This window comes from Podarcis tiliguerta (genome assembly GCF_965153285.1).
Source record: "Podarcis tiliguerta genome assembly, chromosome: 11".
In the NCBI taxonomy this organism is placed as follows: Eukaryota; Metazoa; Chordata; class Lepidosauria; order Squamata; family Lacertidae; genus Podarcis; species Podarcis tiliguerta.
In genome coordinates, this window is record NC_139544.1 from 46117589 (window position 1) to 46143569 (window position 25981).

Below are 25981 nucleotides of genomic sequence, written 5' to 3' on the forward strand. Positions count from 1 at the left end.
TGTGGCACAGAATTGACTCAGGGGGCTGCAGGTGGGAAGTCTGAATAGCAACATTTCTTTCCATGGACTTCCTTAAGTTAACTTGTCTTGGGAATCCAAACTATAGATTTCATTTGCTCTTCCATGTTTCCAGACAGTGTAACACCGAACCCTAAAATGTACTTCAAGACTAAACCACATCAAGTTTTTTTTCTCCAATGTATAGTAACACCTGCCCCAAATGCAAATGTACCCTCCTCTGCCAATATATCCCTTGGGCTCACTCTTAAATTTATTCATCTCATCCAGCCGCATAAGTTACCGAATATTGCGATGGCCTCACCACTAATGGGTTGCTTCATGTCAAAGCCCATCCTCTGGTGCTCATTCATTCATGGGTTTTATTACCAGCTCTTTGTAAACTGTCAAGTCTCATTCCTCAGGAAGTGGAGGAGCTGACTTACTTCTTTTTAATTCCCTGTTCATTACTCAATACCACGGAGTTTCCCCTCCTTCTGCACTATTTTTTAACCTTGTTGCTTTCCTAAAAGCTCGTGCTTAAGGCATTTTAAATAGTTGGCTATGACTATCAGATGGTACATGCTTGGTATCAAATATGAAGGATGCAGGAATGGATATTTTATCCCAGTTGCACTTGAAAATACTTGTGGCAAGAGTGGCAATTGTATATTTTAAAGACGGGGTGTGTGTGTCTCATATTCACTTCAAGTTTTTATATGCTCCAGCTGTTCTTGCTAACCAGGGGAAATCCCTGTTTTGTGCCATCTGATATGACATTGTCCCTATTTTGCTTTTCGATGGATGTTGGGAATGGCTATTTATGGTGTTGAGAGCATGCACACAGATATGCCCTAGAGGTCATATCTGGGTGGTGGGTTCAATGCATCTCTAGAGCATGTGACTATCAACAGGGGACACATGGATACAAAATGCCTGCCCCTGGCTTTCTTGTCCTGTCCCCCAGCATAATCAGCTCTCAGGATAAGCGCCCCTTCCCCCAGTGTGCTTGAAATGCAACTCAACAATAATGAGTACAACCAGATTTTTTGTGGGAGCAAACATCCTATTAAAATCTAGGGAAGCAAACATCTTCTTAAAATTTGGTGAAATTCTTGGAGAGGGGATTTGGGGTCTCTGTAACTGGGTGTTGGGTACTACGCACCCCTAAAACCACCTCAATAGCCTACATAATAACCTAATAAACCCACATCATTCACAGAATCCCTGATTCTGTTTGATTGATAGTTCAAAATATTGCAAAACATTCCATATTTCAAACATGAAACAAAGAGGGCACCAGCCCCTGAAGCAGTTCCAGTAATGGGCAAGCTGGGAGACCTTTGGCTCGTCGCAATGGTGTTATCGCTCATGTCTGTTAAATATCGGTCATCTGCTTGGTACTTCGCTGATGCTTAATTGGGGTATGATTTCATGACTCTTCAATCTGCTCTGTTCCCTGACTAAGCCCTACAATAATGAAGGGATCAGTACAGATGGGTGACATCAGCAACCCAACACAGGAGCTATTCAAGCAAACGTGGATCTCTTACGCAACCCCCTAATTTTAGGCTCTGAGTTATTGTTGTACAATTGGACGATGTCTTACAAGTCATGAGTGGCTATTCCTAGTTTGCTGATTTCAATTTCACTTTAGTTTCATCTGTATAAAGCGATAGGGCTGCTCCCATTTTTCAAACTAAAGTTAGGGGTGGTGGGGTTTTTTTTGTTGTTGTTGGTATGTTATCAAAATATGTCCTTGATACTTTTCTCCCACTCTTAGCTATCCTTATAACTGTAACATTAGTCGGTTTAAAATCATGGATGTGGAAGAGGAGGTTGATTTTCATGCAACGGTCTTATCTTCCTGCTTGCTCATCTCTTTCTTAGATATGAGGGGCACAGGACAAGACAAATGTTGACACGGAGTCCTCTCATCTCTTGCTACCTGTGAAAAGTAGCCTTCGTGTGCAAGAGTTTGAACTCTGCTCTTTCTCCATGTGCTATCAATGGCCTCATCTCTGAGATATGCTACATGCCATTTCCCCTACATCTTAGAATCATAGAGTTGGAAGAGACCACAAGGGCCATCGAGTCCAACCCCCTGCCAAGCAGGAAACACCATCAGAGCACTCCTGACATATGGTTGTCAAGCCTCTGCTTAAAGATCTCCAAAGAAGGAGACTCCACCACACTCCTTGGCAGCAAATTCCACTGTCAAACAGCTCTTACTGTCAGGAAGTTCTTCCTAATGTTTAGGTGGAATCTTCTTTCTTGTAGTTTGGATCCGTTGCTCCGTGTCCGCTTCTCTGGAGCAGCAGAAAACAACCTTTCTCCCTCCTCTATGTGACATCCTTTTATATATTTGAACATGGCTATCATATCACCCCTTAACCTCCTCTTCTCCAGGCTAAACATGCCCAGCTCCCTTAGCCGTTCCTCATAAGGCATAATTTCCAGGCCTTTGACCATTTTGGTTGCCCTTCTCTGGACACGTTCCAGTTTGTCAGTGTCCTTCTTGAACTGTGGTGCCCAGAACTGGACACAGTACTCCAGGTGAGGTCTAACCAGAGCAGAATACAGTGGCACTATTACTTCCCTTGATCTAGATGCTATACTCCTATTGATGCAGCCCAGAATTGCATTGGCTTTTTTAGCTGCCGTATCACACTGTTGGCTCATGTCAAGTTTGTGGTCAACCAAGACTCCTAGATCCTTTTCACATGTACTGCTCTCAAGCCAGGTGTCACCCATCTTGTATTTGTGCCTCTCATTTTTTTATTTTTTTATTTTGCCCAAGTGCAATACTTTACATTTCTCCCTGTTAAAATTCATCTTGTTTGTTTTGGCCCAGTTCTCTAATCTGTGAAGGTCGTTTTGAAGTGTGATCCTGTCCTCTGGGGTGTTAGCCACCCCTCCCAGTTTGGTGTCATCTGCAAATTTGATCAGGATGCCCTTGAGTCCATCATCCAAGTCGTTGATAAAGATGTTGAATAATACCGGGCCCAAGACAGAACCCTGTGGCACCCCACTAGTCACTCTTCTCCAGGATGAAGAGGAACCATTGATGAGCACCCTTTGGGTTCGGTCAGTCAGCCAGTTACAAATCCACTGAATGGTAGCATAGTCAAGACCGCATTTTACCAGCTTCTTTACAAGAATATCATGGGGCACCTTGTCAAATGCCTTGCTGAAATCAAGGTAGGCTACATCCACTGCGTTCCCTTCATCTACCAGGCTTGTAATTCTGTCAAAAAACGAGATCAGGTTAGTCTGACATGACTTATTTTTCAGAAATCCATGCTGACTATTGGTGATCATAGCATTCCTTTCTAGGTGCTCACAGACTGTTTGCTTAATGATCTGCTCCAGAATCTTCCCTGGATCTCCCAGTTCGCAGTACAGTACTTGCAAACAGAATATGCAGACCAGACTATAATGGGTTTCTAGCTAAAACAAAGCAAATCAATTAGAGCAGCCTCCAGGAGAAAAAGCGAAGGACAAATTGTACCTGTTCTCCCAGATTGTTGTTTTTTTAGAGGACTGAGTTAAGAAGGAGATATGTGAGTTGTGTATTTAAAGTCTCCTGCTTGATTTCACCTTGCTTTTGGTGTGTTATTTTAGCTGTTTTGAAGGCTTTATTGTATCAGTTGTAGTTTTATCTATTTCTGTGTCAAATATTTCAAATGAAAGATAGGACAGAAATGTGTTTAATAAATAGTCACAATATTCTTATTTCTTATCCACATTTGGTGCTGAGTAAAAAACAGGGAAATGGCTTAAAAAGCTGAGACTCATCTGTATTCGGTGATTTTTTTATGTCTTGTTATAGCTTCGTTTGATGTGCTCCATGCAAAAGACAAAAACAAATTATTGCATTTGCTTTCACGCAAATATTATGTGTGATCAGTATAGGCTTGAACCGCTGGTGTAGGATATTCTGAAATGGGACCCTCAAAACTCAAAATTTATTTTCAGATGAGTTTAGTGTACTCTTGAGTTTAGTTTTTCCTCATCAGGGCAGGCTCCAAATTTGAGAGTCCTTGGCAAAGTGGGCACTTCCTTCATCAGTGGCCCCTATGGGCTTACCTGGGAGCAACGGCAAATGGAAGCAGGTAGTGAGCAGAGGTAGCAGAGACAGCAATATTTTCAGCAGCACCGGCTAGCTGGGATTAACTACCATTTGAATTTTCCATAATGATCCAGAGGGATGCTGTGCCAGGGATCCTGTGAGAAATTTAAAAAGGTAGCTAGCACCTGTCTTAAAAAAAGGATCTAAAAGAGGGTTCAGGACAGGAGTCAATGGTTGACCCTGCAGGGGCTCAGGCAGGTACCCAAATAAACAGGTGGTGATGCCAGTCCTGCTCCCCATGTTTCAGATAAGCCATCCTCTTGAAGGAACTTTTTATCACATGTGGTGGACCTGTCCCAAGGTGAAAGGCTTCTGGGAAAAGATTTATAATGAATTGAAAAAAAAAAAATGTTGAAATATACATTTATAAAGAAACCAGAGGCCTTTCATCTTGGAATAACAGGTTTGGAATTGCCCAAGAAAGATGTTAAATTATTTGTGTATGCCACAACTGCCGCTCGAATTTTGTTAGCGAAAACGTGGAAAACACAAGAATTACCTACGGTGGAAGAATGGCACATGAAGATGATGGAGTTTTCGGAGCTAGCCGACCTAACTGGAAGAGTCCGTGCCCAGAAGGAGGAGGAGTATCAGGAAGAATGGACAAAATTTAATGATTATTTAGTTAAATATGTAAAATGAAATTAATTGGAAATAGCTTGCAGATATTTAATTGGCTTAGGATTTCATATAAGTTAAGTGATGAATCAATATGTTTAATTTTAAAATTAAAAGATATAAGGATGTTAATGTTTTAGTAAAATTTCATAAGAACTTTGATTATTTGGAAAACCATTAAAAGGAAGTGCATGGAAATTCAAACAAGGGGAAGCGAGGAAGTCACTTAACAATGTTAATAAGTGTAATTTTAATAAGGTTATGATCCATGTTTGTTTGTTTACTTGTTTGTTTTGTTTATAATCTGTGAAAATCAATAAAATATTATTTAAAAAAACAACAGATAAGCCATCCTCTCTCTTGATTTCCATCTAGTATCCTTTTCTTTTCCCCACAGGATTGCAGCGATACTTGGATACTATCATCATTGTCATTGTTCGTTCATTATTTTCATCTGAACAATGTGAGAATATGTAAGTCTTAACAGCTGCATGGAAATGACTAATGCTAACCTAAAAGGAAGAGGGGAAAGGATTAATTCTTAGAAGCATAGGAAGTTGCCATATACTGAGTCAGATCAATGATCCAGCTAGCTCAATAAGGACAAGCCGAGGTTTCAAGACTACAGATGCCAGGCATTGAACTTGGGACCGGATACCCTGAGACACAGCCTTTCCTTATTCTTTCAGTTTTGCTGTAAATGTAAAGGGACCCCTGACCATTAGGTCCAGTTGTGACTGACTCTGGGGTTGCGGCGCTCATCTCGCTTTATTGACCAAGGGAGCTGGCATACAGCTTCTGGGTCATGTGGCCATCATGACTAAGCCGCTTCTGGCGAACCAGAGCAGTGCACGGAAACGCTGTTTACCTTCCCGCTGGAGCGGTACCTATTTATCTACTTGTACTTTGACATGCTTTAGGTTGGCAGGAGCAGGGACTGAGCAACGGGGGCTCACCCCATCACGGGGATTCGAACCGCTGACCTTCTGATCGACAAGTCCTAGGCTCTGTGGTTTAACCCACAGTGCCACCCACATGTACATCTTCCTTAAATGAAGATCTGGTCTACTACACATGCAACAGAACCAGATGCTTAGAATACACATCATACCACTTCTGACTGCAAATTATGGTAGGGGATCACATGTTTAAATATATGTAAATCCTCCTTGCAACCGCCCACCCCAAAATAAGGTACCACATTATAGAGAAAAGTTCCATTCCAGCCTCCTCCCTATTGTGCTTGATTTTCTTCCATAGGGAAGCTCTCAAAAATTTGATCTCCCCACTGGTAATCCTCATTCTGCTGCATGCAAATATATACTCTTATAAAACTGCAGGTTATTATAATAATCCCGTCAATGTTCTTATCTGTTTACAGTTTACAGTGGTGCCTCGCAAGATGAAATTAATTCGTTCCGCGAGTCTCTTCGTCTAGCGGTTTTTTCGTCTTGCGAAGCAACCCTATTAGCGGCTTAGCGGATTAGCGCTATTAGCGGTTTAGCGGCTATTAGCGGCTTAAGGGATTAGTGGATTAGCTGCTAAAAGGCTATTAGTGGTTTATCGGCTTAGAAAAAGGGGTTGGGGAGCGGGAAAAAATCTCAAGACTCGCAAGACATTTTCGTCTTGCAAAGCAAGCCCATAGGGAAATTTGTCCTGTGAAGTGCATTGAAAAACGGAAAACCCTTTCGTCTAGCGGGTTTTCCATCTTGCGAGGCATTCGTCTTGCGGGGCACCACTGTATTTGTAAATATTCAATAAACCATTTCCATTCTTTTATGAAAAGTTTGTTATCTTGCTTTCTCATTCTTCCTTTAAGTTTTGCCGTTTCTGCATGTGCCGTAAGTTTTTGTATCCATTCTTCTTTTGCTGGGACTTCTTCTTCTTTCCATTTTTGGGCAAGTAACATTCTTGCCGCTGTAGTCGCATACATGAATAAATTTCTATACATTTTGTGTAGTTCTGTCCCTATAATTCCCAAAAGGGAAGCTTCTGGTAAGGGTGCCATTAGATTCAACCCTCTCCTTTGAAACTTACCCTTATTTTTTTACATTGGTGCATGATGGAACACACTTTCAGAATTACTTCATGACAAACTGTGCATTGAGTTAATTCTTAAAATGCAATAGCGTTGACTGTTGAAGCGAACACAAAATGGCACCTCTATCTCCTCCTTCCCAATTTCTATGCAGGGCTTCACATTTCTGCTGAACAAGTGGGGGGTAGGGAATAAAGATCTACACCAGGATACTGCCCCTGTGGATGCTGCTGTCTGAGGCAGTCGCCTCACTTTGCCTCATGGGTGTGCCGGCCCCGACTGCTGTAGTTTCATAACAACCCATCAATGTTGCTTTCCCCTAATTGTTTGGGTAAAAATGTATTTTCCCACAAAAGCGTGCAGGGTTTCAATGCAGTTGGCAAGCCAAGTATCCAACCAACCTTTACAAACAATTGCATATTGTTTCGTTCGAAGCATCCGTGAAACTGTTTACATGATGGGAAGCAAACCCTTCCAACACTGCATTTCCAACTGTGAAAAACAGTAATAGGAAGTTCTACGATAAATAACACATGTACATGTGTCATGACAGCATAGCACCAAGTGCTGACCTAGAAACAAGGATATTACCAAACAAGGGTGGGGTTGTGAGGCTTTTGGGGGGCACCTGTTTTCTCGCAGACTGTGTGTGCAACTTTGAACAAATAAGTTTGATCGCCAAAGACCATGCACAGCTCCAAAACTGGCTTGCTTGCTCTCTAATTACACTGGGGGTGGGGGGCAAAGTTCTTATTATGATATTCTACTATGCACTTCATACCAGAGCAATAGAAAAGCATTCTGTCACGTTTCAAGAAGCATGACTGTCAATCTGTCTCAAGTAAAAGGTAAAGGTAAAGGGACCCCTGACAGTTAAGTCCAGTTGTGAACGACTCTGGGGTTGCGGTGCTCATCTCGCTTAACAGGCCGAGGGAGCCAGTGTTTGTCCCATCTGCAGACAGTTTTTCCGGATCATGTGGCCAGAATGACTAAGCCGCTTCTGGTGCAACAGAACACCGACACCAGAGCAGCGCACGGAAATGCCGTTTACCTTCCCACCAGAGCAGTACCTATTAATCTACTTGCACTTTTGGGCGTGCTATCGAACTGTTAGGTTGGCAGGAGCTGGAACTGAACAACTGGAGTTCACCCTGTTGTGGGGATTTGAACCGTTGACCTTTTGATCGGCAAGCCCAAGGCTCAGTGGTTTAGACCACAGTGCTACCTGCGTCCCGTCTCAAGGAAAGCAAGTGTTTATTACAGACACACACTTAAAAAAAAAAATCTATTCTGTCAGTTTCATAGCACCTTACAGTTAGTTATATATCCAACATGGTGCCCAATGGTCAGGGGTAATTGGAGTTGTAGTCCTGCCACATTGGCCACTCCTGGCCTAGATAGGCAGGGCCATGGCCCCAATGAGCTTAAATCAGGCTGGCCCAAGGCAATTTGCCGTCTGAGGAAGAGCAGCAAATGATAGTGCCCACTCACCCTGTGTCAAGTTGCATAGGCTCCAAGGAAAGTCAAGTTGTTTAGGGACCTGGCACAGAAAATCCCACAGTACCCCTCCTTTCTGGCAGTAAAAATACAGTAGAAAAATTAAACAACCTTCCTGCTATAAAGCGGTACCTATTTATCTACTTGCACTTAAGGGTGCTTTCGAACTGCTAGGTGGGCAGGAGCTGGGACCAAACGACGGGAGCTCACCCCGCCGCGGGGATTCGAACCGCCGACCATGCGATCGGCAAGTTAGCTACCCTGATGTAATTCATATGCTCCACATGGTTACACTTTGCACCTGTTACTGGTATGGTATAGGATCAAACCACACACAGATGTAGCTTTGATACCACACTGACGAGGATGCTGGATTACAGATATCTATCTTACAAAGTGGCATTAATTATCCAGGAACTTTCTAATCATATGGGCCGTGTCTCTGTTTTACCTAAGGTGACTTCTTCTTGTTACCATAGCTAAAAGTGAAGCGTTCACAGGGTAATTCAGGTGAGGAAGCCTTAATTATGGAATCTTGGGGAGTGTCTTCTTATAGCACACTAATCTCCAAACTGCTATCTGTCAATGTACCTTATATCATAATTCTGATTTCTAAGAGTTTTTCCCCCCTTAGGGAAACAAACAGGTGTGTATTGGATTATTTTCTTCTGTAGCTGGGCTAATATTTTAAACAGAGACAGGCTTTCTGTTCATTTCCTGTCTCCTCCTATTCATAACTGCATAAGCAGTGCCCACTTTTTGTCTGCTAATTTCATTATTATGCAGTCTTAATGATCTGTAAAGTAAGAGTATGGTGGCGATTTAGTGTAAAAGCAGACAAAACATTTTATATCATCTCACTAGATGCTTCCCACTCTATCTAACTTTATGACCCATCTAGTTTCTATGTATTATTATTTTCACTCAGTCCGATATGCTGTCCAAAGTGTGTTAACAACAGCTCATTTAATATTGCTGTTAGCTGTGTAATTTGATGGCCTTTAACCTCTACCGGTAGATAAATTGAGGATTACCTTCCCAGAGGATTTTTTCTCAGAAGCTTCTGTAGATCAACACAAGGGCCAGCTTCATGGTGGCATGTTCCACCTCTTTTGCATGCACATGCCTTCACGTGGCTGCAACACAACCCTAGGGGACCTCCGACATCCACAAATGACACTGGATTTCTGATGATATGAAGTGTGTAAGTTCGTAGGCAAGTTGCAGATGTGTTAACCAATTTGTGGACAGGAAACAGGCAGACCTGCTGTTCCTCAGGCCATACATACACCTGAAAGGGCCTTCCGATTACTATTTTTTTGGAGGGTCAAGTGCTTTGCTAAGGATTTTAGAAGTCCAAGATGCACGTGTGGTTGACACTAACTTCCCTGCTCCTTGCATTTAAGTTGATCTTATCAATAAGTAAAAGGGAAACTTGAACTTCTAGTGAACCCACCTTTCAGGTTGTTTTTAGCTGTCAGGAATCTTATTTTCAAGGTTTTAGGGAGAACTGCTTGCCAAAAACCAACAAGGAAACTGGGTTAAGCGATGCAGCCTTTTAGATCAAAGATCCATCCAGCTGGAAGATGGTCTGTAGGAAAACAGAGCAATCCTAATTCCAAAAATGAAGAGAAAGAGCACTTGATGAACCACTAATCATCGTAAGTGTATTAAGTGTAAATGTTCTAAGAAACAGAAGGATAATTAGGGACCTTGAACTACGCTGTTTCACGTCAGACCCAGTTAATGTAGTCCTCAAGTCACCTCCATATGCTTTTGTGGGATTGGAACTATTTAAAATGGGGGGACAACTTGTTCTAAACAAATGAAAACTCAAAAAGCATCATGATTCCATCTTCCTCCATTCGGACAACAAACACAGAAAGATAATAGCTTACATGAAACATTGACCATGTGTATTATGCTACTGTATAAAGTATTAGCCAACTAGAAAACTACCCTTTCTATCTTCTGCTTTGTGTATTTAACCATGTGCCCTGTTGAAGGAGCTGCGTATGTTTAGCCTGGAAAAGAGGAGACTGAGAGGAGATATGATAGCCATCTTTAAATAACTCAAGGGCTGTCACATGGAAGAGGGAATAAGTTTGTTTTCTGCTGCTCTGGAGGGCAGGACTAAAACCAATGGCTTCAATTTACAAGAAAGGAGATTCCAACTAAACATCGGGGAGAACTTTCTGACAGTAAGAGCTGCTCGACAGTGGAGGTTCCTTACTTGGAGGTTTTTAAGCAGAGGTTGGCTGACCATCTGCCATTGGTGCTTTAGCTGAGATTCCTGCATTGCAGGGGGTTCAACTAGATGACCATTGGGGTCCCTTTCAACTCTACAATTCTATTATTCTAAGATACCCAAACTATGCTAGGACACACTAATGCGCCATGCAAAGAACCTGCATGTATGTGCCTTGGAATTTTGTTTTTTTAAAAAACTAACTAACTAAATAAATAATTTTTAAAAAATTTAAGCCAGCCTATTTGATGTATCCACCATTCTTTGCCCCCCAGAAGTGGTAATGCCTTATGCCTTATGCAGCTTTCATATATTGCTGGAAGCATCATCCTGAGGGAGAAAATATGGACACACTGGAAATTCTGATAGAGGTTACAGCACTTTCAACATAAATAGGGCAATTGCTATCACACCTCAAAACTTAGTGTTATCAGTGTGTGTACACACACAGACACACACACACACAATCTGAGACAAAGCCATACACTAAATATAAGCAATGCAAAAAAGATGTTATTGCCTCCTGGTACAGAGTAATAATTAATAGGTCTGATACAATATATGCTGCACATAGAAAATGAAAATATACATTTCTATTGGAGAAATATTTAGTTCTGATATAGTAGATAATAAACACATTTGTCAATGATACAATATTCTGTACAATTCTTGATGCACATTTTATATGCATTAGAATAAATAAAAGCATATCTGCTATTGAAAACAAATATGGCGTGTAATCCTATACATATCTACTCAAAGGCAAGCCGCATTAATCGAATTTTATCTCAGATAAGTGTGTATAAAATTGCAACTTAAATTGTTCTATCTGATACTATCACTATGACAAGTACCCTGTAGTCTTTAGGCGATACGTCACACCACCTGAAAAGTCACATGAGGGTAAGAAAAAAACTATAGCATCCTCTTTTTTTTCCGAGACAGGGATTATCTAGTCTAGTATTTTTATATAGATAAAAAACAGCACATAGGCTTTTAAAGAAATCATAGTTTAAAAATAAGCTTTTATTTATGAACTCAGCTCCCTTACAAAATGCAAATGTAATGCTAAACAAATCTATGTCACTTTATGGCAATTATAGTCTTTCACATTAGTGAAAATAGCCCTGTGCGAGAAAAGCAATTTTGCTTGCAGGAATCTGCTCTTGCATAAGGAAAAAGAAACCAAATCCTTTGCGAGCCTCTTCCAATTTAAATTCTTCAAATTTTACGTTTTTTCCACTCTGGCTTGTCATCTGTTTCATCTTCGTCTGATTCTACTTCTGCAAAAACTGCTTTTGGCTGGGTCCTAAAAAGATATTAAAGAAGAATGACGATTAAAAAGGAGCTCTGCAGAAGTTAACAACTTTGTGTTGACCCATGCAGGGCTTCAGAGGCCAAAACCAGTGCTTTGAATGGAGTCTTCAAACACGCTGCAAACCAACAAAGATCTTTCAGTACTGCTGTGTGGTGTGATAGGGGCAATCTGCCCCATTTCAATTTTGTATCTCTTTCAAGTTATTTAATTGCACTGTTGTCTCTTGTATTTTTCCAGTCTTCAAGGGTTTTTATTTTTGTGGGACAGCTCTTTAAAGTTTGTTCACTATCTCAGCCAGGGATGGGGAAACTAACTGGAGTGGCACTGTTACCACAGACTCATCTTCTGGAAGCGCCCTTCCTCACAATTCCCCTTCTTATTCAGAGTCCTTCACCCCCTGGCAAAGGGGAGTCTAACTCTAGGGTCATGATACCGATTGGAATCCTCCTGGAAATCTGGTGGTCTCAGACAGCCAATCACATATACGACTGCAATGCTTGCTATACAGCTTCCAAGATATACCACACTTCCTCAGTCTAGTTCAGGGGAAGCTAACCTGATGAAGCTGGACTACAGTTCCTTTCATCCCTGTTGGTTATGATGTCAGGGACTGATGGGAGTTGAAATTCCAACATCTTCTGGAGAGCAATGGATTCCCCATCCCTGGTCTAGTCTCTGCCCAGGGCAAGTTGAACTACAGTGGTACCCCAGGTTAAGTACTTAATTCATTCCAGAGGTCCGTACTTAACCTGAAACTGTTCTTAACCTGAAGCACCACTTTAGCTAATGGGGCCTCCTGCTACCGCCGCACTGCCAGAGCACGATTTCTGTTCTCATCCTGAAGCAAAGTTCTTAACCTGCAGCACTATTTCTGGGTTAGCGGAGTCTGTAACCTGAAGCGTATGTAACCCAAGGTACCACTGTACAGTCATACCTCGGGTTAAATATGCTTCGAGTTGAGCATGTTTGAGTTGCGCTCCGCGGCAACCCGGAAGTAACGGAGTGCGTTACTTCCGAGTTTCGCCGCTTGCGCATGCGCAGATGCTCAAAATCACATCACGCGCATGCGCAGAAGCGGCGAAAAGCAACGCACGCATGCGCAGACGTGCCGTCACTAGATACATTTACCTCTAAATGCGAACGGGGCTCCGGAATGGATCCCGTTCGTATCCAGAGGTACCACTGTACTGGTTGAATGAGAAGTTTCTAGTCCTCGCCTGCTGAACCAGTTGGAATGCAGTTAAGAGAAGATACGGAAATACACATTGAAGGTCACATTAGAAACAGTGCACACGTCTCATGGCATTTGCTCATTAATTGCACTGCGTTTTGGCAGCTGCCGGAAAACGAAAACAACTAATTCCATATGAACACATATTGTACCCAGCACACAAACTCAACGGATTGGAAGTTGGACCAAGACACTGCCAGCATATAAATAAATTTACACCAAGTCACCACCGGATGTTTGAAAACGACAACAACAACGAAAGCATTACATGCTCAGCAAACTATTTTTTAATACTTTGATTCCACAAACGTTTTCCATTTTAACCAGTGCTTAGTTAATTTTCACACTTAAAAATTGGTCAGGAATCTCCAAGCAGCGCAGAATGTTACTACAAAACTGCATCATTGCTGAACACACTCCAGCATGTAATTAATAAAAGGCAAGCTAGTGTTGTTTTGGCTTTTGCGCAGTAGTATTTTTACAACATCAGAAGGACATAAAGTACTAAGTAGTTTCAGTTACCTTGGCAGTCTGTAAGGACAATAAGAGCCCGAGACTGTGCTTTTCTCTCTGGCTAAGGACTGCTTTTGCCAAACAGATTTGATAAGGACCCCACCCTGAACTCACCACTTGCCGCTTTCGAACAACTAAGTATCTAAGTGCTGCGATTAAAAAGGGAAAAAAGCACTGCAGCCAACTTGACATACTGAGCCCCAGTAATGAATGACCTTCACTCGGATTCAGCAAGGCCTGCTCAGGCATAGAAGGAAGCTTCTGGGTGCAGACTATTCTGCAGGATGCAATCTGTGCAAACCACAAGACTGCTGCACAGAGGATAAATCTCAGAACTCTTAGGCAGGGCAGAGGATGTGCAATATTGCCAGATTATGTCCACTAATGGACCTCTAAGAGCCAGCACAGAAAGCTTTGATCCATTTGGCTGGACCATAATCTGACTCGTCATAGAGCAGCTTCTTCCTCCCCCCTGGCCTCTACACCAAGAGCACTGATGGTCTACCACTGGTACCAACCCTGCTGCCACCTTTGCCCAAACAAAAAAGAAAAGGAGGGAGACAAACCAAAAACAATGCAAAAATTTGTTCTCATGGTGCCAGATCAGGAGCAGTATTAGTGCAAGCTGCTTCTGCAACTCCATAGGACTTGAGTGATTGCTCCTGAAAAAGGAACCTAGATTCCGAAACACATCGAGCTGCAATTCTTATTCACTGACACTTCTAAGAATGAGTTGGTCCACACTGCCTACTTTTTGGCCTGCCACAGATGGAAAATGTGAGCAATGCTTCAGCAGGCTGTATCACACCTGAGTGAGAGAACACATACATCTTCCTCTAGTATTTCTGAAGATGAAATCAGATCAGATGCTTTAGGGTAGTTTCAAAGCCATAGGTTATTGCTGCTCACTTGGTTTAGCATTCATTCACAAAGAAGAAAAAATGTGCTACAGGCAATGTGAAGAAAAGTTGCTTCCGCTACATGAGAGTTAATATGCAAGGGTAAACCACAACTTTCTTGGCGGTGAGCCTACAGGGGAGCCTTTGTCAATTAAAGCCATGGTTCAATAATTTGGTGCTACTGCTATGGATTGGGGGAAAGGGGACTTTCCTCCAGAATTCACACATAATTTCTAACAGAAATGACAAAAGTAGAACTATTAGTGCCCTGCCCAAACTTTAAGAAATGGGCAAAACACAAGGCAATTAAAAAGGTAAGGATAAAAATTCCTTAAAATTCCTTAAAATCTTATAATGCTTTCTCATTAAGGGTCAGTGCAAAAGTAATTTAACATTTAACAGATTTGGAAGAAGCTGGGAGATGGCTCACTGCTGCCCCCCCTCTTCTCCCCACTTTGTGCTAAACAATATCATTTTTTATATGCAAGCAACCAAAAACTGTGTACTATATTCCAAGTGTGGTTGCACCATAGATTAACATGAAGGCATTTTGATATTGGCTGTTTTATTTTTGATCCCATTACTAATGATCCCCAAAATGGATTCTTTTTGCCATTGTAATTCACCAACTTGGTTCAGTTGTGGGAGGAATAGAGCACAAGAGAATCAGTCCTACGCCACTGCCTCACACCCGTTAATGTTTTGGCACCTGAGATTAATTCAAAATCTTCACTGGGGGATTTCAAGTCTTCTCCGTTAGTAAGTGGGGCTTGGTGAATACCCACAAGAGCTGAAAAAGTGCGCAAGAAAGACCATAAGAAACTTTGCTTATGCTTTTCCTTGCATGTAATTTGTATAACCTGGACACCAGAGAGATTAGTTAAAGGTAAAGGTAAAGGGGCCCCTGACCATTACGTTCAATTGTGGCCGACTCTGGGGTTGCGGCACTCATCTCGCTTTATTGGCCGAGGGAGCTGGCGTACAGCTTGCGGGTCATGTGGCCAGCATGACTAAGCCGCTTCTGGCGAACCAGAGCAGCACACGGAAACGCCGTTTACCTTCGCGCCAGAGCGGTACCTATTTATCTACTTGCACTTTGATGTGCTTTCGAACTGCTAGGTTGGCAGGAGCAGGGACCGAGCAATGGGAGCTCACCCCGTCGCAGGGATTCGAACCGCCGACCTTCTGATCGGCAAGTCCTAAAAGAAGCTCTACAATGCAGAAATCATGGTAGTTTTTTTGCAACGAAGCTGCATATCCTATCTGCTAGTTATTGTCCCAAAAGCAGCACACACGCACACACACACACACACACACCCGCCCAGTGTTGCTATCTGATGTGTGCATGAGCAGTGTGCTCAACTTGCCTCCTGTCCACTTCACGCCCAGCTACACTCCTAACAAGAAACCGTAATGTGAGCCACCCACTGGGCACAGTGAGCCTTCTGAATTACTTCTGCGTTTTAAAATTTTCATGTTCATTACACTGCAGGTGTCAAGGATGAAATCTAATCATTGAGGAAGCTGCGACACCAAACACACACTAGGGATCTCTATTAATGCGATGGAATGAAATGGACGCACGGCTTTTCAGATAAGGGGACGTGCAAATTACGTTCTTAACGAGAAGAAAATTAAGGCATTGGTACATTTTATCTCCCCCATAAGAAACGGTAGCTGCACCAGCAATGTCCTTAGAGGCAGCCTGCCCCTTGTAGCTAGGCAAGGCTTGAACTGGGAGAGGCTTTTTCTCACACAGAGGATGGCAGATACAAGCCTTACTTGCATAGTCCTGTCTGTTGGAGCAAGTGAGCGGTTCCCCACTACTGGAAACACAAAGTCTTACTAGGTCAATCAAATTGCCCTTCAGAGTCTTATTCATTAACTGTGCAATCCTATACATGGCGACTCAGTTTAGGAGGGTACATAATTGAAGCCTGAGTTATCTGATAGCTTAGTTCTTGAGTGAGGGGACTTGTTGTTTCTATTTAACAAAATGTACGGACCGCCTCATCATCTTAGTTAATTTTTTTATTATTATTGATTTGAACTGATTTTATAATGAAATGATTTTAGAATGTTGTATTATTTTACTGTTGTTAGCCTCTCTGAGCCCGGCTTCGACTGGGGAGGGCGGGATATAAATGAAATTTTATTTATTATTATTATTATTGTTATTAGTCCAAGTGCTTTAAATAAATAGTAATTTTTTAAAATCAAAAATACCAATAGAATCCACCCATTTTGAAATGAAGCAGGCACAATAAAACTATCAAAACATAGGCGGCATACACACCATACATTTAAAGCATATTTTCATCCCCACAAGATTCAGCGAACTCATGGAGAGTCAAGAAAAAATAGCTGCAGCAGGAAGAAAAGTACAATTGGGCCTTATGAACACCTTCCATTGTAATGGTTTTCATAAGTATCCTTTAGCTCTTTATAAGTATCCTTTATAAGCATGAACAGTGTAGGGCTCAGCCCACAGCTGTTATAAAGTTAACAGCTGCACCACACTATAGGTGGCGATGGTTGAATGAGTTCTTATCACCCAATCAGGGTCAAGCTGAGGGCAGGTTAACTGGTAAGGAGTCATTTGATTGGTCCAGGTCATTCTGGCGCTGGCTTTTAAATATTGCAGTAGTGCTTTGGGATGAACCCATGAAAAAGGGACTTAAAGTGATAAAGACTAAAGGGGCACCATGGTCTGAGGTGTTTATATGTAAATATTCATATATATTATTTATTTATACAGAACTAGCTATGCACCTGGCATCGTAGAGGGCTAAGAAAAGCAAATCCTTGTTGAAATCCAGCAAATGCAAAACCCATTGTTTTTACGAAGAGATTGCTGGACATGTCACAGAGGGGAGAAATAGTTTAAAAGCAGCAAATTCAGTCAACTGGTCATTCATGCTTCTGTAAAAACCATGCAGTGCTTTGTGAGCATGGTGTGGCGTACGGTTCTGAGAGAAAAACACGAACATCCTAATTTCTGCAACATCCCCGTATCTACAAAAGTAATGGCATGTTTATGCAAAAATTAAATAAAGGTAAAGGATCCCTGGACGGTTAAGTCCCGTCAAAGGCGACTATGGGGTTGCGATGCTCATCTCGCTTTCAGGCCAAGGGAGCCGGCGTTTGTCTACAGACAGCTTTCTGGGTGGGTTTTTAAAAAAAAAACCCAAATATTTTTTTAAGCTCTAATTCTATTTTACTCATGTAGCATTCAAATGGGTTAGAAACTAGGTTTCCTTAAAAAAAAAAAAAAGCTGACATCCTATCTGTTTTCTACATTAGTGGCAACACTCCCAAAAAAGAGGCAGAGAATAGTGTTGTTAAACAGGTCTTCTGCTTATGTTCAAGTTCACCAGGGCTTTTAGGCATATCTGTATATGGGTTTTACACACATGCACCCCCCCCCCGCACTTAAGAAAGTTTCCTTACTTAGAATATGCTGGAGCAACCCAGTACGGGCTCTCTTCCGCTTCCTTTGCGTGCCGTAAAATGGCCTCCCGGGGGTTGCTATCATCGGTTTTATCCAGTGCAATATTCTTGACTATGTATGAAGACAGAGTCCCGCCATGAGTCCCGACACGACCACCACGACCTAATATAGGAGAGAATGAACAGATGTGCAAAGTGGCAAGGGAAGAAAAAAAAGAGCAAACAGAAAAGGAAAAACTACAGTCGTACCTTGGTTTCCGAACAGCTTAGCAGTCAAACATTTTGGCTCTTGAATGCCGCAAACCCAGAAGTGATTGTTCTGGTTTGTGAACTATTTTTGGAAGCCGAACGTCCAACAGGGCTTCCTTGGCTTCCGATTGGCTGCAGGAGCTTCCTGCAGCCAATCAGAAGCCGCACTTTGGTTTCCGAACGTTTTGGAAGACAAAAGGACTTCCAGAACAGATTCCGTTCGACTTCCAAGGTATGACTGTAAAGGTAAAGGGACCCCTGACCATTAGGTCCAGTTGTGACCAACTCTGGGGTTGCGGCACTCATCTTGCTTTATTGGCCGAGGGAGACGGTGTACAGCTTCCGGGTCATGTGGCCAGCATGACAAAGCCGCTTCTGGCGAACCAGAGCAGCGCACGGAAACGCCGTTTACCTTCCCGCCGGAGCGGTACCTATTTATCTACTTGCACTGCGTGCTTTTGAACTGCTAGGTTGGCTGGAGAAGGGACCGAGCAACGGGAGCTCACCCCATCGCGGGGATTCAAACGCGACCTTCTGATCGGCAAGCCCAAGGCTCTGTGGTTTAACCCACAGCGCCACCCGTGTCCCTTACGACTGTACATCCACGCAAATGAGAAGTTGCATCAGCATCTACAAGCCTATAACAGAGTTATAGGCTGATTCAGTCTTCCGCAAAGAAACACACAAATGGCCTTAGCAATGTTTTGCTTTCAAATTGTAGAAATTCTGGTTACCTGGTCCTGCTACTGGAGGTTCAGGTTTGTGAGATTTCATGGGATCCAGTCTATCCTTTTCCAGCTGCTTTCTTGTACTCCGCTGGCGTGGTTCGCGAAACATCGGAAGTGCATGAGCTAAAAGAATAATAATATTATTATTATTTTACTTAAGAGACAGTGAACTTAAAGAAGTTGGGGAGGGAACTTCTGGCCCTCCGGATGACCTTGGACAGCTTTCACCAGCCTGAGCCAGCATAGTCAAAAGCCCAGGGATGATAGGAGCTGTAGATTAGCAGCAAGAGGATAGAATGATAGGAGGTGTAGTCTAGTGCCACAGATTCCTCACCTGTGCCCGGACAATCATACATGGCTTGATAATTGTATATACAAACTTGGCAGGTATGCTCAGGTGCAAGTGAAATGGTTAGTTAAAAGAAAATAAAGCCAGACATTACAGCAGCCCTGGTGTCTGGTTCTCCACATCTCCTCATAATTCAGGAGTGGAAAGCTCAGGCCTGGGGACTCTCTATCTCCCCTTTAAGACTCTCCCTAGCAACAGCCCCATCCCAGGCCATACCCCTTCTCCCCACGCCCCAGCTTTTACCAGCCCTGCTCCATGCTGTCCTTGAGGGCTTTGGTCTGGATGGAATATACCCTTGAACTTTGATAATTCCTCTTGCTTGCATAGATAAAGGGATAGAAAGCTCTGGCGTTTGCGTTCAGGAACGCTCAGAATGGTTATGCATGGGCACAAATCTGATATGCAAGTGTTGCCGATGCAGCCTAATTCAGCTTTTGTTAAGTTTATTACCCTTAATAAAAGTACATTCTGGCTTTGGACGGCTTCAGAACCTTAGGAATAAACAGTTATTTCTTACATCTGCACGTTACGTGAAGCGTGAAAAGTCAAACTTTTGCTGGCAAGTGGCATGCTACACAATTTTGCATAAAACATTTGAGGTTAACTATAAAAACCATTTCCATATGTGGAATGAAGGCTTCTTAAGGAATAATGAAGGAAAATGCCTCTCCTTGAAAAGTCAATGCCTCATCCCCACAGGTGAAAATGATGCATCTTAAGTAGATGGAGGATACAAAACTGAGATTACAATTTACTTTGCTAGAGTGGCAATACACTTTTGCTGGTGGGGTTAAATCCCACTTAGAGAATGGGGCTCATAGCACAGCCATCACCACTTCTCAGAAAGACTGAAGAATGTCAGGCTAAGTTGCTGCTCTGCTCTGTTGTTCAGTCCTGTCATTGGGACCAAATGAACAGAGCCCCCTTTAAAAGCTAAAGAGCCAACATTTGGGTTTTGGGGAGGAGTGTGGCCAATTTAAGTCTTCCCTGACTCCTTCCTGCTGATTGGCAGGATTCTGGTTTTAAAGAAGGGCCCTGTAGTCCACTAGATCTGAGCCATACTGTACAGGGAGTTAAAAGGATGTATTTAAATAAACAGTTACTTTAAGAGTTACTTACGTGTTATAATGTAATCCTGCGTGAGGGTCTCAGCCTGCCTTTCTTTTCTTTTTGTCTTTACAACACACAATTTTGCTCCCCTAGAGAGGATTAAAAAAGAATAATAGTACAAGAACATGCATGCAAAGAGTTGAAAAGAAATGCTGGTGAAGTTCAAAAGCTGTTTTTACAGGACAATCGTAATATACGTTTACTTGGAAGCAAGCCCCAAGCAAATATCAGTGGCAAAATTTTTGTCACAAAATGAATTGTGCTTTGACCTTAAATCAGTATTTATGAGGTAATCTGTCTGCCAAGAACCCTCTTGAATCTCCTCCTTTAGGCTCACCCCACTGCAGGTGGAGAATAGCCAGGGTAAAGCATCTATCAACTCTCTGTTCCTTTTCATCTCTCCCTTCCTCCATGTAAATACCGTATTTTTTTGCTCTATAAGATGCACTTTTCCCCTCCTAAAAAGTAAGGGGAAATGAGTGTGCGTCTTATGGGGCGAATGCAGACGGGAGGCTCTGCTCAGCGCTCCCTTTAAAGAGCCGCATGGAGTGTGTGTGCGGCTCTTTGGGGCTTTTCCCCGAGGAGGGAGAAAGGCTGCCTGGGAAAGGCTGCGTGCAGCTATCCCATAAGCCAGGACAGCCAGTGGGATCGCTGCGATGTGATCCCGCTGGCTCTCCTGGCTTCTGGGATTCAGAATATTTTTTTTTTGTTTTCCTCTTCCAAAAACTAGGTGTGTCTTATGGAGCGAAAAATACGGTGCGTGGATGTGTAGTCATCTTATTATTAGTTGTACCATCTGTGTGTGTGTGTGTGTGTGTGTGTGTGCGCGCGATCCCTGTCTCTCTGTGTGTGATCCCTGTCTTAAAAATTATATGATTCAACGGGGTGCATCGACTCTCATAAATGTCTTGATAACTGGTCTAGGCAGGAACTCTCAGGATCTGTGGCTGTTTGGATGTGCTCACCATCCCAGACCTTTGGCCATGCTGGCTGGGGCTGATGGGAATTGCTGAGCCCCAGCAACACTGGAAGGCCACAAGTGTCCTATCCCTAAAGTAGAATGATATATAATCCTCGTAAGAACAAAGGACGGCTGGGTGTCTGGCTTGCAGAGTCACATGTGTGAGACAACGTTAGAGACCACGAAGTTGGGTTATATTTGTATCTTCAGTCAGGCTTATTGTAGAAGCAGGTTCCTTTTGACCCATAAAGTTCAGGTTGTTAAAGGGGGCTGTCCGTTATGCTGGAGAAAACTTTTTTTTTTCACAGTCTGGGTTGCAAAGCAGCACCTGGGCAAATGAAAACGTATTTTTGTGGTTGCTAGAGGGGACAGGACTAAGGGATGTCAGTAAGGCTTTGCAGGAGGACCTTTCTGTCTAGGATCAGGGAGGATATTAAAAATTTACACTAAAAGGAGGAAAGAGTAGTAGGGGGGAAATCAACTGAACCTTCTATTTTTCACTTTCGCGTTTACTGCCCTTTTGATGCAAAGCTAATGAGAAGAGGCTGCCAAAATAGTGGGAAAGAACAGGAATTTGCCCATGTTTCCTTAACGTCTTCTTGAGTAAGAGCACAGCTGCATATGTAGATCACAAACATGCAAACTGGGAGCACTTGCTGCTTAGCCTAAACCCACTGAGTAAGTTTATTTAGTTAAATATTAAGTAGACAAATTAAGGGTGTATCAAAATGCTTTGCACCCTCTTGCAATTCTTTTATAACTCATATAAATCTATTTACGTAATTTATACCCTGCGCCTTCAACATAAACGCATGTTCCCATGGTGGCCAACAGAGGTGCAAGATACAAAACAAAAATACAATTTAAGAGTAATGATAAAAATAATTAAATAAAGCACAAAAACTAATATGGCAAACTAAAACAGCAGCAGCCTATTTAGGCAGGAAAATCAAAACAGCTTAAGATTTTCTTTTCTTTTTTTCTTTTAAATGCTCACATTAGCAGCTCTTAAAAAGCTTTGGGAAAACAGGAATTTTTGTCTGGCGCCTAAATGATAGCAATGAGGTCTCCAGGAGGGCCTCCTCAGAGACAGCACCAGACTGTAAACATCCTGGTTTCGTATCATGGTTTGGAGTCCAAGATTAAACCACAGTTTCCAATTTCATAACGGAAAACTCTTGTTTAAAGTAACCAAGATACAAGCACTGAAGCCAGGTTGAGACAGGAGGAGCGCATAGGGAATGCATGCGCACAATGCTCATTCTCAGCTTAATAAACCATAGTTTATAAAGTTGGGATCGTTGAATTGGAGCAGGCACAATGTGTCAGCGGTGCAACATTTCAGAAACGGGATTCCAGAAATTTAAAAAGAGGCAATAATAAGTTCCAATGGGAAACACGGCTAGTTTGAAAACACAAACTACTGAAAATGATTTGTGATTATCTTTTTGACCACGACTCCCAGTCATCTGGGACTGTTGGTTTTCCTTTATATGTAAAACTGAACAAATAAATACACAAAAAAAGGAAAACAGGAAAACACAAGCTACCATTCCCCGCTCCTCGCCTTTTAAGAAACAGTGAACTCAAAGAAATCTCACATCTAAACAAGCATTTATACATTTTAAGAAATAAGGTTCAGATGCAATTAATTAAATACCTTTGACTCTTGAAGGGGTCATAGTATACTTTAGCCAATCCATTCCCTGTACCAACCATGATTTGATTCAGCTTAGGATGCCAGAGACAACGGACAACACTCTGAAAAACAACATTATAGTTCTTGGTTAGTAATTTTTTAGTTCTGAAACCCAGGACAATACCCAGTTTTAGGGGGAGCTTCCCTTTTATTTTATCACATTTCACCTATCTTTATCTTCAGGTAATACTCAAGAGGTGCGCGAGACCCTTAAGCCACAAAGACTCAGTCAATTACATGTGTAGAAACCAATGATCATTTACTTACTTCTACACCATACTACATACTTCCATAGCAACTGCTGTTCAGGTGGCAAATAAAAGTCTAAAACAACCCCTCCCCTCCAAGGGATCCTTTTTTCCCTCTGCAAGATAGGAAATTCCTAAACCAGCAGTAGTAAGCAAGCATACCATTTGGAAATACAATATGCACCACTAACCATGATCTTGTGCCAGATGGAAAGGAAAAGGGGGCTTCCAAATTTAGGGTAACAAGCTAAATTGTAAAAGCCACATAACTTATTTAATAAGGGAGCATAAAATACAATTTTATTCTAACTGGGAAGCCTAAATTAAATTTAATACGACTTTGGAGCCTTTTAAGGCATTCTGTTATAGGATTCCCACTTTGTAGACCAAAGGGACTCTGTAGGCATATCGTATTGCCAATTTCTAAACCATTTGGCCAACAATCCTACCTTTCCCCAATTTTGACCTCATTCCTAGTTTGTTTGAATGTTAAATATGGTTCATTTGCTTGCATGTACAGCAAAGTAAATTAATTTAGACATAATATATAACAATAAGGAAACAGACATGAAATGGATGAATTCCTAGATCCCAATGATTTGTTTACTTTTGTTTGTGTATGTTCGAGAAATTTGTTTTCTCTCTCTCTTGTATTTGTTAATTTGGAAATTCAATAAAAACATTTTTTTTAAAAAAATGGAAATAGTTCTCCGTTAATATTCTCCCCGAAACTATTTATGTGCATAATCAGGTCAGCTAAAACATGCTTGTTAAAAAAAAAGTGACATTAGAGAACAGCTTTTGCTATCCTATCAAAGATTCTTCAAAATTTGGAGTAGCAAAGCCTAATCTGTGTTTGCAATTGGGCACTCATGCAAGAATCTTCTGGGAATGTTTGAAGTATAGGGATATCTGTTTTAGATAGAATTCTCATTCTTCCAGTCCCATGCTGCTTTGCTTTAATGGCTTTGCTTTAATTATACTCAGTACGAAGACTTATTGCATGAACACTAAAAAGGTTCTACACATTTAGGCCAGACCTGCTGGCAACCCCCAATTGTGTTGTTTCCTGACATTTGCCCCTTCCCTAAAAGGTAGGGATGGCTCTTGCCTCTCAACTTGTGCTCTGGTTCCCTCCCTACCTTTGAGCTTGAGACGGTTGTGGTGACATCGTTTCTGGAATCATGTTCTGAAGTTAGTGCACTTAGAGGCACAGGAAGAATACCATACCAAGCCTCTCCTCCCCAGCTTCAAACCAGAAAAAGGAACAAAACTATTCTCATAAGGCCTCATGCAACCTGAAGAAAATTTCCAGCTTTTGTCTCCACTTCCAAGATCAGGAGGAAGTTTGTTGTTTGTTGTTTACAACACTATGCTTCTGAGCATCTATGAAGTGCACCACTAATAACTCCAGCCTTCTTCTCATCTATGAAACCAAGAAGGGGGCAAGGATCATTCCCACTGTTGCACCACCCACTCTGATGTCCTCCACAATCCCTGCACCTCTCCATCTCCAAAGCGAGGAGGAAGCTTAGGCTGGTGGAACATTTTCCACTGCAAGCACAACAAGAGAAACTGTGGACCTCTTGAGCCTAAAACGGTTGCTTCTGCTTGCAACTCATTGAACAACACTGTTGTTCAATGTGTGGCTGTTTCTTTAGATGTGCACTGGGATTTCAGCTATGTAGCGCTTCCTGCCTGAAAGTGTGGGATGCAAATATTCTAATAAAATAAAATGGAACATTAGGAAATGCAAAAAAGGAAAGTGTGCCTTTTCTTAATATGTACAGTGGTACCTCAGGTTAAGTACTTAATTCGTTCTGGAGGTCTGTTCTTAACCTGAAACTGTTCTTAACCTGAAGCACCACTTTAGCTAATGGGGCCTCCTGCTGCTGCCGTGCTGCGGGAGCACGATTTCTGTTCTCATCCTGAAGCAAAGTTCTTAACTCGAGGTACTATTTCTGGGTTAGCGGAGTCTGTAACCTGAAGTGTATACAACCTGAAGTGTATATAACCTGAAGCGTACCACTGTACTGTAGTCATGCAAATGGTCCCTTTTCTGGTTTGCCCATGATGATTAAGAATTGCTTTGAAGTGACCAGCCTTTTCTACCACTGCAAAGCCTCCCTTAACACCCTCTTCCAGATAAATACAGCTACCAGGCACAGGTTCAAGACCAGATCAGTGTTCCCGGACTTCATAAAAATTAAAAACACAGAGCTAGATGTCGTCAGTTCATTGATGTTATTCAACGTATTTTAGTGAGGCATCTTATGGTAACAGAATTAGCAGGAACTGGTAGAAAGACCTCCCATTTGTGTTTGTTTACTGGACAGTTGGCCAACTGCCTGCTTTTGGTGGGGTTGTATTCCCCCTGAAGGAGCAGGTTTGTAGTCTGGAAGTGCACCAGGACCCATCTCTGTCACTAGAGGCCCAGATGACCTCAGGAGTGCCTGCAGTTGGTAAGACTGCTATGCTCATTTCTGGATGGCAATAGCCTGACCACTCTTGTCCATGGACTGATAACCTCCAGATTGGATTACTCCAATGTGCTGTAAGTGGGGCTGCCCCTGAGGCTGTCCTGTAGTGAACTGACTGCTCACTGGGGCGAAATGTTGCCACTGTATTGTGCAATGGTTGAAAGAATTGCACTGGCTGCCAATCAGGTCCCAGGCTAGGTTCAAAGTGCTGGTATT

At 42.2% G+C, this 25981-nt stretch overlaps 1 protein-coding gene across 1 annotated transcript in view; it reads right to left on the reverse strand.

Annotated features, from left to right (window-relative positions):
* Window positions 1–11535: 11535 nt before the first annotated feature.
* Window positions 11536–25981, reverse strand: part of WDR70 (WD repeat domain 70) — a 114883-nt gene continuing 100437 nt past the window's right edge. Inside the window, exons 14-18 of the mRNA XM_083402878.1 lie at window positions 22999–23099; window positions 20387–20466; window positions 18925–19041; window positions 17942–18104; window positions 11536–11839 (exon numbers count right to left, since the gene is read on the reverse strand). Coding sequence (XP_083259004.1) covers window positions 11752–11839; window positions 17942–18104; window positions 18925–19041; window positions 20387–20466; window positions 22999–23099 — 549 coding nt within the window. The 3' untranslated portion in view covers window positions 11536–11751. The remainder of the gene's footprint in view (window positions 11840–17941; window positions 18105–18924; window positions 19042–20386; window positions 20467–22998; window positions 23100–25981) is intronic.